The sequence below is a fragment of the Martes martes genome (genome assembly GCF_963455335.1).
Source record: "Martes martes genome assembly, chromosome: 16".
Lineage (NCBI taxonomy): Eukaryota > Metazoa > Chordata > Mammalia > Carnivora > Mustelidae > Martes > Martes martes.
Genome location: NC_137904.1, coordinates 35,711,116 through 35,725,970, shown reverse-complemented (window position 1 = coordinate 35,725,970; position 14,855 = coordinate 35,711,116). Strand labels below are relative to the sequence as shown.

At 33.9% G+C, this 14,855-nt stretch overlaps 1 protein-coding gene across 2 annotated transcripts in view; it reads left to right on the top strand.

The window, feature by feature from the left end:
* STXBP4 (syntaxin binding protein 4) overlaps nucleotides 1–14,855 on the top strand; it is a 161,622-nt gene that overhangs the window by 29,110 nt on the left and 117,657 nt on the right. For both annotated transcript variants that reach the window (XM_080825320.1, XM_080825321.1), the window contains 3 exons: nucleotides 968–1,046; nucleotides 7,176–7,270; nucleotides 13,909–14,005. In XM_080825320.1, the coding sequence (XP_080681446.1) occupies nucleotides 968–1,046; nucleotides 7,176–7,270; nucleotides 13,909–14,005 (271 nt within the window). The remainder of the gene's footprint in view (nucleotides 1–967; nucleotides 1,047–7,175; nucleotides 7,271–13,908; nucleotides 14,006–14,855) is intronic.

Genomic DNA, 14,855 nt, shown 5'->3' with positions numbered 1-14,855 from the left:
CAGTCTGTAAATCCCCTGTATGTTTTTATGTTTGTTATATGCAATAGAATTTTAACTTTGTTAGTGTAGTTTTTTTTTAACAGATTTTATTTCCTTGAAAGTTCTTTTCTTTTTCTTTTTCTGTTTAATATTTTTATACTGTGCTATCAATAATATAATTTTTCAAGTCAGTGTGTCTTTTGTCCAGAAAGTCATGATCAGGAATGGCCTCGAGGAGATATGTCTAGTTGTCACTCAAAACTATGTTAGGAATGTCATACTTATTTTCAGAAAATCTCTAATATGGTTTAATTTATTCTTATTTCTGTTTCCTGCTTGACTGAAGACAGTCAGTCTTCCTTCTGTTCCTTAGCTTTTTTTTCCTGCACAATGAGGCTAATCCTAATTACCCAGTGTAGGTGGCTATGGTTCCCTCACGTGTGCATGCTAATACCTAGTTCACCCCAGTAGACTCACCCAGAAGAGGGAGTTTCTACATCAGAATCGACAGTTGCTTACTAATTGCAACAGGGCCTTAAAAAATCAAAGTTATAAAATAGAGCATGTACTCTTAAAATATATGTTAGCTATAAAACAAAATAGGAAACTCAGGTAGGCTTTCAGTCAATGGAATAAAATTTGTCAAAGGCAATTTCAGTTTCAGGAACCTGCTAATAAGATACATAGTGTAAGATTTTCTGTCAGCCCCTTATACTTTTTTATTTGGGGTTGTAATACCTTTTCAAAGATAAGGTGCGTGGCCTTATATTTTGTTGTCCTTGGACATGGTAGAACTAAAAGCAGTTGTTCTTTAATTCTGAAATGCTTTGCTTAGAGATAAATATACCAAAATTTTAGAGATCTCATATTTTTTTGGATTACTGCTTTAATCTCTTAAACCATTCTTTTTATGTTAACGTGAGCTTCTAGTCTGGTCTTTGACCTACTTTAGAAAATGACATTTTATGTTCTTCCTTTTCTTTCATAGATGAAAACTGGATACAAGAAAACAGAACAGACTCCAATTACTTCTTCGGGAAACAGCCCAACGGATATGTCTAATACAGGTAAATGCACATTTAATTCCTCTTTATTATTATTTCTTTCAATTACTCTTTCTCAATGAGGAGTACATAATGTGACTTAATAGACTTTAAAGAAGGGTGCATTATGCCCTTTTTCCTTCAGTGAATAAAAGAGCAAAATGAATGTATTGTGCAATGGTCCCTGTTAGATTAGATCTTTTATTAGAAATTTTCCTGAACAAAGGGTTGAAATTTTAAGATGCATTATCATAACGGTGTCTGTGAAGCTGTAGTAATCAATGAACTGTTGAAATCAAATAATGTAAATTCTTCTTTAAATCAAGATTAGGTTGCCTTGTCCTTTTAGGGAAATACTGGTGAGGTTCATTAAATGCACCTTTCAGAGAAATTATAGATGGGAGCATAGCTTAAGAAAAGAAATATGTTTCTGGTTTTTTTAAGAAGAGATCGTATAGATGTAAATTAAAAAGAACATCAGTATTATGAATTGAATATTATTAGTTATAATTACCATGAAATGATTTACTGACTTTTTAAAACAATAAAATGTTAATTGTGTGAGCCACCCATTTAAAAAAATTGCTTTTTATCAAACTGTGAAGTATCTATTTGTGGCTCCAATATCAAGAAAAAAACTTTCCCTTTAAATTATGTCCAAATATTAAGTACAACAACAATCAAAAACCAATGCTTAAGGAAAGGAAGAGTTAATTACATATGTCTAAAAATTATAATGTAATTTCTTACCTGTATATTTTAATTTTTAATAGCATTCATCTAGATCAGAATTGCAAAATAAGGACAAATTAGCATAAAGTACATGGTATCTTCTTCCATTTGGGCTGCTATGACAGAATACCACAGACTGGGTAGCTTATAAACAACAGACATGTATTTCTAACAGTTCTGGTGGCTGGAAATCCAGGATCATGGTGCTAGCATGGTCCCAGTGAGAGCCTTTTTCAGGTTGCAGACTTCCCATTGTATCCTCACATGGAGTCACAATACTAATCCCACTCAGGAGAGCTTCACCCTTGTGACCTCAGCCCCTCCCAAAGGCCCCATCTCTGAATACCATCATCTTGGGGGTTAGGATTTTGACATAGGCGTTTGGGGAGGACACAGACATTCGGACCACAGCACACAGGCATCACACTTATTGGGAATTTATGGTGGATTCCACAGTTTTTTCCTCTGATTTGGAGACCAGTATTTACAGTGGGTTGGTAGCAATCTCTAGCCGTAAATTAAATGCCCTTCTACTTAGTGGGATTCCTTGACTCTTAGAAATTTTATTAGTATTCTTTTTTTTTTTAAGATTTTATTTATTTATTTGACAGACAGAGATCACAGGTAGGCAGAAAGGTAAGCAGAGAGAGAGGAGGAAGCCGGCTCCCTGCTGAGCAGAGAGCCCAATTCGGGGCTCGATCCCAGGACCCCGGGATCATGACCTGAGCCTAAGGCAGAGGCTTTAACCCACTGAGCCACCCAGGCGCCCCAGTATTATCCCTTTTATGGAATTAATTCCATTCGCTTGATGTATTGTTTTTATTTTAAACTGTGAACACATGTGAGGAAGAAAAAAAATATAGATGAAAGAAGTGAATGATGGCAAGGATACATTTATGTAACATGATTTTAATTTTGAAAGTAATTGGACTCTCATTACCTCTCTTAGTCTTTTATTTATTCAAGAAGCACTTACTGAGCATGTCATGTATGTAGAAAACATAGTTCAGTAGGAATTATGAAGGAATTAGGATATTTTTCATGAGATACTTAAGAGTCTATGGTGAAATAAAACATAGGTTAAAAAAAACCTTCATCATTCAGATTAGAAAACATATATGTATGTGTTTATTCTATTGAATAACTACCATTTGCGGTATTCTGTGTTAACTAGAACGGGGTACGGGTGCTTTCTGTACTCGAAGGAACATAACTATCTTGTCCAGATAGTGTGAAGATGTGAACAAAGTGGAGAAGGAAAGAAGTGGCCAGAGTGTGGTGTAGGGAAGGCACAGGCTCTGAATGCGAATGTAGAGATTCATTTCTTCACTTCCAGCTTATTAGCTGTATAACCTTGAAATAGTTGCCTCGTGGGTCTTTATGAATATTAAATGAGATCATGCATATCAGGCACTAAGCATTGTAATTGGTACATAGCATATGCTCAGTAAATTTTGCTGTTATTATTAATATTGCAGAACCCACTGACTATAGGGTAGCTCAGATAGTATTTTGGGGATATTTTTAGACTGGAAACAAAAGCTCCCATTCTTTAATTCAGTTTTGCATCCTCCCCTCACCCCCCAAATTAGTACATAGTAAAGAATTTGTCACAACATGTAGAAATTTCTTAGCAAAAATCAGACATCATCCAGATCATTCAAGAAGTGGTAAACATCGATTGATGGGTGGAGATCTTCCTAAGTGAAGGAAGCACCGTGAGCAAAAGCATAGAACAAAGGATGAGCTAAATATCAGGTTATCCTAAGAGGCAGATCTGATTAGAATAAAGAGATCCCAGAATAATGAATAAAATGAGGTAAATTCACATAAGTGACTAAAAGAAAGAGTGCTATATTTTATAATAGAAAAATGATTTAATGAAAATATATTTGAGTGAGCTGTATGAAAAGTAAATTTTTTTCTTTTTTTTTTTTCAATTAACATATAATGCATTATTAGCCCCAGGCGTACAGGTCTGTGAATCGTCAGGCTTACACACTTCACAGCACTCACCATAGCACATACCCTCCCCAATGTCCATAACCCAACCACTCTCCCTACTGTCTCAACCTAGCAACCCTGTTTGTTTTGTGAGATTAAGAGTCTCCTATGGTTTGTCTCCCTCCCGATCCCGTCTTGTGTCATTTTTTCCTTCTGAAAAGTAAATATTAAAATACAATTAAAATTGAACACTTTTCTAGGGTAGAATTAGCATTGAGTTAGTCTTATTTTTTTTTATTTTCACGTAAGTGTAGTAGCCCAGATCTTTCTAGGGGGAAGAAAAACCAAAATTAACTCCAAATTATCTCTAGGTAACTTACGTACATTGTGATTTGTCTATTATAAGCACTTAATTATAGGTTTTTCCCAAATTGGACCCTTAACTGTCACATCTAAACTTCTTCAGCCAGTTGGTATTTATTCAAAAAATGTAAATAAGTTTTAATGTTAACCTCAACAAAAACAAACTGAATTGTAGCAAATCTACCCATGTTCCCGTCTCAAAATTATTCCAAAGTGTAAAACTGGTTAGAATTTTAAAAATCCATGTAATACTTAAATATGTTTTTAAAAAGCTATTTTATTATATAAATGTCTTATTTCAGAACTCAGAGTTGTTTACTATTGCTATAAGCTGACTAATGCATGAACTTGTGAGCTCAAAGCATACTAAAGACATTCCTGAAAAAATGAGTGAAGAATTATTGCATAAAGAAATATTATCATTACTTTAACTTTACCAGAACACAAACTGTAATCCTCCCACACTAAGGTTTTGTAACTGAAACAAAATAGTGATGGGGGAAAATATCCATGGAGGATTCGTGGTATAAACCAAATGGTTTTGATCCTGCCCTCTTAAAACATTCCCTTTCTTCCCCTAAAAAGAGGAATAGAAGAGAAGATCCAAGAGAATAATAAGCTATCCTTTGAAAATCCTCACTCCCCCGGAGAGGAGCAAATCAAGAGCTTGAGGCCAGAATTGAGAGATGTCACCAGCAAATGGGGAAAGCTGTCTGTCTATGAGCAGCTTTTCAGGTCAAGCTCCTCTGAATCACCAAAGCATGCCGGATTTATGCACAAATCTCCTGAGGTTTTGGCTCAAAGGTACAGGTTTAGGGGAAGGTTGTCCGAAAGAAAGTGAGATTTTGTTAAGCCATGACTGCATATTGTTAAATATGCGGGGGCGGGGGGGGGCGTAGTTACTGTAATTTTACTTTAAATCTCCTGTTTATATGTCTGTTTGTTAATATTAACAATATTCTAAGGGTGCGTGGGTGGCTCAGTCTGTTAAGCGTGTGACTCTCGATCTCAGCTCGGGTCTTTATCTCAGGGTCGCCAGTTCAAGCCCCGTGTTGGGCTCCACGCTGGCCATGGAGCCTACTTAAACACAAACAAATAATATTCTCTAGTGTTCATAGTATTTTTCTCTGATTCTATATTTTACCTTTACAGTTTCTGTAAGGTGCACTATTTTATTCTAACTACTTTACAAATGAGAAAACATGATGAAAGATACTGACGACCTTTAGGAATAATGGCTTTGGGAGTCACAAGAGACTAGAATCCTGACATGGTCACTTTCTAGCTGTGTGATCACAGGCTGGTTTCTTTACCTTTTGGGGCCTTGATCTCTCCATCTTTGGGATGGCAGTAATGACACCTATGTCATTATGGCTATCATAAAGCTTAATGAGCTCATCTATATGAAGTACTTAGTGCATCGCCTGGTTCGAAGTAAGCATAAATAAGAGCTGATCTGCTGTCATTTCCACTGTTACAGACGGCAAATTTTTACGCTTATGTGTAGTAATACATAAGTGAGAATGCATGCCTCAGTGTGTGTGAGTGCTGTGTGTGTGTCTCTGTGCCTCCCTGTCCTTTTCTGCTCTGTCTCCCTCCCATCCCCCAGCCCTTCCACATACTTAACACTTGCACAGGGTAATTCACTCCCAGGAGTAGGATTATTGGTCTGAAATCATGATGAGGCTACTTTGGGTCCACCTAGTAGTGCTCGTGTTCCTTAATTGCAGGTCAGGCGTCAAACTGAAGGTCATTGACAAGCCTCACAAATCCAAACATTAAAAATGAAAAATAAAGTTTGACTTTCCTGCTCTTTGGTCTTCTATACCACTCCACTCCATGCTGATCTTTTGTGCCACACTGTAGGTCTGGCACAGAATTTCTCTTAAGAGAAAAAAAGAAAAAAATACGTATATATATATATATATACTATTTTTTGTCTCATGGCTAACAATTAAGTATCATGATGACAAAAGAGACTTTGCTGCTTTTATCAGAAATGTAAAAATTCTATTATACTAAAATCACTCTTCCCCAAGGTTTGATTCCATTTGAAGCTAAAAGTCAGTAACCATTTTTTTTATGATCTTGACACCTATAAGCTATATTCAAGATTTTACATAGAATGTTAAGGATGTGTTAAAGGTTTAGAGGAAGACTATTTATTTTCATATGCGCTTCTTATGTTCTTAAGAAAGAGAATGCAAATCATTTTGTACTTAGAGACAGATGCTCTGAGAAATTAAAAAAAAATTAAAACACTGCATAAAGATGTGACATTTCAAAAAGTTTTTTCTCTTCCTCTTGTTTCTATGTAGAACTAGTAAAATACCATTTAGAAGTGTATTTAGAATAGTGACAATTTAGATACAAGGATTGACATGAATTACAAGAATTTGTTTTACAAACTTTGACATATTAAAACAAATAATTTTTCAAGGTCTAATCCTTTGTGGCATATGATCTCTTATTCATGCAAAAAGGACAAAGGCTCATCTAAATCATCATTGTAGATTAAGAAGGTATTAGAATGGATGAAAGGTGAATGAAACTCAACTCTTGGAAGTCCATCTGTGCTTCCTGAAATATAACCTTAATGTAAAGTGAAAAATGGGACTTGGGGTTCCAAAAGTTCCTAGTCTGTATCATACTTTATGTGCAAACTTGAAACAATTTGCACTTATGAGTTTTTCCATAGTACCTTCAGAACTCCATAACAAAACCACTTCTGCCAAAGAAATATCATGATATTTTTGAATTCCTAACTTGATTTTACTTCTTTTGGAAGATAAAGGCTTGACTTTACAATTAGTAAGGCATTTTGATGATGGGGTACTGGTGGGATGTATGTTTATCTTTTAAATTAATAGTTCCATGGGATTTAAGGCATAATTGGCCATTCTTTTTGTATTACATCTTTTAGTGCTCAAGTGAGGGTGAATTATATGATACATTTTAGATTTAAAGAAAAAAAATAATGAAAACAAAAGTAAAAACTGCCAACTGATTAGCCAGAATTATTTTTGAACAGCAGGAGCCCAGAACACATCCTGTCAAATGAAAAGTTCTATTCCAATTAAGTTTCCAATTAACGTGCACCCTGTTGTCTCTTAGATATTGCCCCTGCATGGACTGATAATTATGGACCACAAGGAAAGAAGATTTCCCTAAATCCCTCTGTTCGCCTCAAGGCAGAGAAACTGGAAATGGTAAATACTTTAAATTTCCATTTTTCTTCTGTAAAATAGAAGTAAGGAAGTGTTCTCATTCTCTGAGAGGATAAAGGAAGGACTGGAGCCATTACTTTCTTGAAGAATTACTTTTTTACGATTAAATGAATGGCAGTTTGAGTTTTAATTATTTATGTTTGAGTCAAGCAGCCTACTCACAAGTACAAAATAGAAATAAAACCTTTTGTAACCTAAATTGACACCAAATTAATCAGTTTCCTCCTGTGTAGGAATAAAACAAACGTGATGTTTTACAGTGTAGAATCAAAGGAAACAGAGAATGAATTATGCCCAAATATGTGTAATAGCAGTAAGTTCAACTTTTTAAAAAGCAAAGGGAAACTAAATCCTAAAGAACAAAATAGATGCTCACTAAATATAAAGAAGCTGGTAGCAATGTACTAAGAGGCACCAAAAATTAGTCCTGGGGAGAGTGAAATATTGAGAGCTTCTGTATGTCAAAGAAATGTAGGTGATTAAAACGGAAGAAGGAAAAGTAAAAAAGCATTTTAGAGCTTTTCCTGTCAGGTGACCTGGGAGCTCACAGCAAAAATGTGCTATGTCTTTTTTTAAATATAAAAATGGATATAGTGCTGCAGGTCCACAGCCTCTACTTTCCTGTCATTTTTCATGAATAATGATTTTTTTTTTTTTTTTTTTTTACATTTTAGGGAGAGTTTGAAAGTGCACAGCTACCATAAATACACTTTGCATTTAATCCCACAGTCATACCTATGCATTTTAGGGAGAGTTGAAAGTACACAGCTATAATAAATACACATTGCATTTATTCCCACATTCATACCTTTGCTTGAATGGTCCTGTACCAAATAACCTCTTCCAGAGTCAACTTGACTCTTGCCCAGTGTTCACATGCTAACTCGATTGCAACTCCTGTGTCCAGATTTTGCTAACTATTATAGTTTGGGTTAATATTGCCTTATTTTGCACATCTATAGCACATCACTTTGTGGTACTGTACAGTCTTTTGTGTATTTTGTTTTGACAACAAGATTAAGTTTCTTCATGATGATATCTAGTACACCTACCACTGTTTAAGCACCTGGTCTGTGCTCATTAAACTTTCCAATTAATTAGATACTTAAGATAGCTTGTTTAGGTTTTCAAAATCCTGAATCTCTTTTGCTAACTTGTACTCTCTTTTTATTGGTGACTTAAATATAAGTTCTGGCTAATGCCAAGGTTTACAATCAGTTAATATTAACATTTTTAAAAAATGTATATTTGAGGTGTAAAAACACCTATAAATATCTAAAAAATAAATAAGTTATTGTTTTTTAATGATGTTTTTAATGATGCTTTAATATGCGTTTCTAAACATCCGGATTTAATACTGTTTCTCTGGGTAAGGATAAAGTTATCCAGCTAATGACTTGACTTGGCAGCCTTTGTTTTCTTATTCAATTTAAGTTTTCCTAGCACATGATTTTTTAAAAAATCTAATTAATTGCCTTAGATATGAAAATCATCTAAATCTGTATTGATTCTGAGAAATTTGAGTTGTTTGACTGTTGAATCAGAATTTCCAGGGTTTGGTCCTCCTTTTAGCCTAAACAAATTATTGTTCTGGAAAAATAAAATGGCAGTATTATAGCAAAGGTGACCCACATTCTGTGTTAATTCAGCTTCTTATTCAAAGTATATTTAGTGACTTTATTTAATAGAGCATTCTGTGTTTTCAGAGTATGAAACGGCATCTTTCTTAATAAGAATTTTTTTTTTCCAGAATCCAAATTAGTTCCTATCTATCCAAATATTTGCTAAGCTACTCTTCCTTTTTTGTTTGGTTGCATAATAATGTAATAATATCTGTATCATTCCTTTCGAAATAGGTCCTTCTATTTCAGTTGCTATTTTGTAGACAGATTCAATTTTATTATCTATTATATTTTTAACATATTTACTATTTAGTAACAGATAAGGCCAATGTGATCAAATATTTAAAATGAAATAAAATTATCTTTTTCCTTTATCTTCTATAAATATATTACATATAGCATCTAGAAAATTTGTGTTATAATAAGATTTCACAAGGAAAGGTGTTGACTAGTCATGTGGTTATTAAGTAAATAGCCTACTCAGTACAATTCTTAAGACAAATGGAGAAATTAGAATTTGCTAAAGGAAATTACCTGTCAAGATATATACATATATATAAACATATATATATACATATATATATCTATTTATGGCATTGTCTTCATGAAATCCTCTATGTTTTACCAGTCTAAGTAACCAGTTTTGTGTCACAATATACTAGAAAATGATTTCTAATACTAAACTACTTATTTATTAATTACTTTTCTGAAAAATGGATTGCCTCTTTCTACGAATACTCTGAGGATGATTTAATAGACAGATATTTTAAAATAATTTCACCATATGTATTTGCAGTGCTGTATTTTTAAAGCATTTTTATGAGTACTGTGGGTCTCATTTAATCCTAATGTTAAACTTATAAGTAGGCACGGTAAACACAGCAAGTAGGTATACAGTTTATTAGTTGGCTTGAAGACCAAGAATTATTGTACTTCCATCCTGTGTGTATTTTTGTACCTGAGAAAGATGCTTTGGGATACAGATGCCATTTTGCTGATATTTACTTTACCTCTTGCCATTTCTGTAGCATTTGAAGAAAGCTGTAGTGAGCAATGGCATACCCCATGTCTGATTACAGTTAATGAGTTGTTCTTTATATTAGGTTGGGAAGTATGTGATGAATATTGTAAAGAAGTGACATTTTTAAAATTCATCATTCAGACATTAGAAAGAGTTAAGGACTTTTATTTGTCCATTAAACAGTTTGCGTTTTTGCTTAAGGTTAAAGGTTAAAAGATGACATTACTTATTCAAGAAATTTTTGGAACTTTATGAGCTTACCTCACCAATATGCTGTTTTTATCTAGAGTAAGTTTCTAAAGTTTGGCTCTAGATAAAGTTCCATTGTAGTTAGATAAAGTTCCATTATAGTTAGTATAATAATAATCATATATTTTGTACCTTCTGTGGCAGTTGTTTTGTTTGCATTACTTTTGTAAAATTGTTTTTATTTCTTTGCATGAAAACATCAGTCATACACAGAATGATTATACTGTGTATGTACAGTTTAAAGAATAATAAAACAAACACACCTGTACCCACCACCCAGCTAAGAATCAGAATTTTTGACATTGCCTGTGTGTTTCTTCTTGACCATATACACCTCTCCCTCTCCCCAAGAGACAATCTGTTTTAAATTTCAAGTTTATCATTTATATGCTTTTTTTTTATTTTTTTTTTTGAGGAAGAGGAGGAGTGGGAGGGACAGAGGGAAAAGGAGAAAGAGAATCTTAAGCAGACTCCACACCCAGCATGGAGCCCGACACAGGGCTCTATCTCACTTCTCCTAGATCATGACCCAAGCCGAAATCAAGAGTTGGATGCTTAACCAATTGAGCCACCCTGATACCCTATCATATATGTTTATAAAAACATGAAATAATGGTATGCAAACATGCCTGGGAACTGTCCATAAAGAACTCCATAAAGAAAATACAAAAAAGTAAAAAGTTGTGCTGAAAACTGGGAGAAAATACTTGTAATACAAATAATATAAAATATTGCTATCCAAAATACTTTTAAAAGTCCTACAATCAGGGGCGCCTGGGTGGCTCAGTGGGTTGAGACCTCTGCCTTCGGCTCGGGTCATGGTCTCGGGGTCCTGGGATCGAGCCCCACATCGGGCTCTCTGCTCAGCGGGGAGCCTGCTTCCTCTCTCTCTCTCTCTGCCTATGTCTCTGCCTACTTGTGATCTCTGTCTGTCAAATAAATAAATAAAATCTTAAAAAAAAAAAAAAGTCCTACCATCAACCAAAAAAGACCCACCAATACTTCTCCTGAGTATACGCCCTAAAGAAAGTTGTATCCAGGTGCTAGAGCAGATGTGTACAAGAATGTTCATTGTTAACATTCCTGGTAAGCAGAAAGCCCCAGTGTACTGGAGGGTGGATGAGTAAATTGTGACATATTCATCTAATCAGGTATTTATCAATGAAAATGAATGTGCTGATGTTAAAATAGCATATACAGATGAATGATGAAACCATACTGTAGGGTGAAAAAAGCAAGTTTCAGAATTATGACTACCTGCAGCATTTTTATGAAGCTAAAATATAGCAAAACAAAATAACACATTAGGGATACCTATGTATGTGACCAGGCATCTTAAAATAAGTCATATGGGGATGATAATCCCACAGTTCAATAGTAGTGGTTACCTCTCGTGTAGTAGGACAGGAGTATGACATGAATTCAGCCCTATTTGCAGTTTTGTAATTCTTAAATGTACTCATGGAATTTTTATTTTATTGCCCTGCTTTAAAACATGTATATCTATTACATATTTGTTTTTAGTAGATACCAAATATTATATAATAAAATACTCAGGAATATTAAACCAAATGTATAAGATGTATTACCTCTAGGGAGAAGTTCAAAAGGGACTTTTGTAATGTTTTGTTACATTCAAAATTTGAAGTATATATACTTGAATGTTAAGGCACTATTACACCAGTTTTGAAAAGTATGCAAAAGATGCAAAAATGTACAGAATAGAAAGCTATGATATATTGGTTTTTTTTAAAAAATGTATAATACTGTATAGCATAATTATTATAAATAAATACATAATTTATGTATATTTAATATTTAGGTTCTATATTCAAAGAAAATTTTCAGAAAATTATACACCAAACTATTAATAATAGTGTTTGTCTCTAGAGAAGTAGTTCTCAAGGAGGATTTGTTTTTTTGTTTTGGTTTTTTTTCCTTCCCTCAGGGACATTTTGCAATGTCTACAGACAGTTTTTGTTTCCATATTTGGGAGAACATCACCAAATTAGAAATCACTAGCAAAAAATACTTCTCAAAACTGTGTAAAAATTTAAGACATATTGCTAATTGATTTACGAGTCAAAAACTTTGCTAATAAACATGTAAAAGAAGTTTAATCTCACTTGTAACTAAAGGAATTCAACAGCATCCAAATCATATCAACATACTGACAAAATTTAAAGTGTGAAAACAACAAATGCTCTTAAGAATGTAGAAAAATAGGTCTTATTGCCAGTGGTGTGTATAAATTGCTGCAGCCAGTTTGGAGAATAATTTTACAATATCTAAAGTTGACAAAATATATATGTATACACACACACACACACACACACACACACACAACATATGATTCAGCATTTCCTCTTTTAGGGATATACTGTAGAGAAATTTTCACACCTCTGTACAAGGAGATATATATAATGTTTTGTAATATTTTTTTTTAAGATTTTATTTATTCATTTGTCAGAGAGAGAGAGAGAGTGAGCACAGGCAGACAGAGTGGCAGAGGGAGAAGCAGGCTCCCTGCGGAGCAAGGAGCCCGATGTGGGACTCGATCCCAGGACGCTGGGATCATGACCTGAGCCGAAGGCAGCCGCTTAACCAACTGAGCCACCCAGGCGTCCCAATGTTTTGTAATTTTTAAAAAAGCTGGAGTAATGATAAAAGCCCATCCATCAGAGAATATATAATTTGTATTTATACAGTGGCATACCATTTAAAGTTAAGTGAACTAGTTTCACAGAGAAGAATATTGAGCAATTACAAAATCATAACATGGAGGTAAAAACAACAATAATTTGTGAACAAATAATTTGTAAATTTATAAATAATAATGTTTATAGTACACTATTGATGTAAAGTTTAAGTGCATGGGAATACATAACATTAGGGAATACATGTAGTAATGGTATCAGATCGTGGACAGAAAGCATATACCAACCTTAGGATAGTTGTTCCTGCCGAGGAACAACAGCGAAAGCTTTCAACCAAGTCTGCAATGTTTATTTCTTAAAAATATATATAATTTCAAGAAAATACCAATGAGTATTTGAGTACATGGATGTTCTTTGTATTATTGTCTTTCTGTGTATGTCTGTGTGCTTGGAACATTTTTGTAACTGAAGGGAAAGAACTCCAAAAGTTAACAATTATTCCATGTTACACAAGGCAAATATTTATGACCATGTAGACAGAGCAGGAAGATGATACTTAGCTAAGCTCTAGAACCACTCTTGAATGAATCTATGACTCTTTCCTAATCTTCATTTCTTCTGTCTCTTCTCACTGTGCCCGGCCACCTATACATGAACAGGTATGTTTTGTAATGCTACTTATAGAAATTAATGTTTAATCTGATTTAATAGAATTTCCTTGCTATTATTTCTTCTGCCATAATCACATATTTTAAGCTAAGAAATTGAGTTTTGGTTCTAGGGCTATGCTTATAAATTTGGCATCAGCCAAAGTGCTAGTCTTGCAAAAAAAGGGAAAGAAAAAAGAAAAGAAGCAAACCACAAAAAACTGAGGTGGTGGTAGAATCGGGAAGCTAATATTTTATAGAAAATTAATCCATAAATAGCCAACAGACTCTCTCTGGGCATGTAATTCGGGTCCCTGTTCCTGATATTGATTCTTTTCATTGGGTTGTAAAATAAAGTTGTAATGAAAAGTTTTATTCTTCGGAGATTTGAAAAATTACTTCACATGAGTCCTTTTCCTTCCAGGCTCTAGATTATCTTGGAATTCAGCCCACAAAGGAACAACATCAAGCCCTGAGACAGCAAGTGCAAGTAGACCCAAAGGGGACAGTGTCTTTTGGAGGTAATATTAGGTATATCGTGTTGTGTCATCACAGAAGCTTGGTGGGAGAGTTATGGTGGCCTATTTTCATTATAGTGCATCTTCTTTAGAAGGAGATAGGGAAAAATAAGACCACATCTGTTTCAAGTTCCTTAGTCAGTACCCTAAAATGTTGTCTAGAATTAACTTGGCCTGGCTGGGTCAGCAGAAAGGCGACTTTCCTAGAATCTTCCAGCTCGAAAATACCTTCATTCTATCCTTCTTTGTTTCTTATTTATTGTAATGTAAAGAAATGTAAACATTTCTCACTAATAACAAAAGAAACAATATAAAATATCGAACTTCTAATTCTGCTGCTGGGAAATTTCATACTTTTTTCCAGCTAATATGACAGAATAAATATTTTTATGATGCTATATAATTATTCTTATTAAAGTTAGAGTAATTTTGACATACTTAGTTGATGTACTATAATATAAACCCTTTCTACTTTTGGGAATTTTGATGGTTTCTCAGTAGCCGATAGAATAAATAAGTCTATATTTAACATCATAATGTTTTTTCCTTCTTTTTCTTAGGATAAATTCCCACAAGTGGTTTAGAAATTTGATAGGTATTCATAAGTTGTTTGCAAGAGACATTATACATAGGCATTTGTTCTGCCACTAGTAATGTTTAAATATAACAGTTTTTTATATCATTGATAACATTCAGTATTTAATTTTTTTCTTATACAATAGATGCAACATTGTATCATTTTTAAAGTATCTGTATTACTAAAAAGAAATTCACTTTTTAGTTTCAAAGTGATAGAAAAAATACACATTTGCGTTCCTCTCCTGTTTGAAAATTACCCCAAAATAGGGAGGAG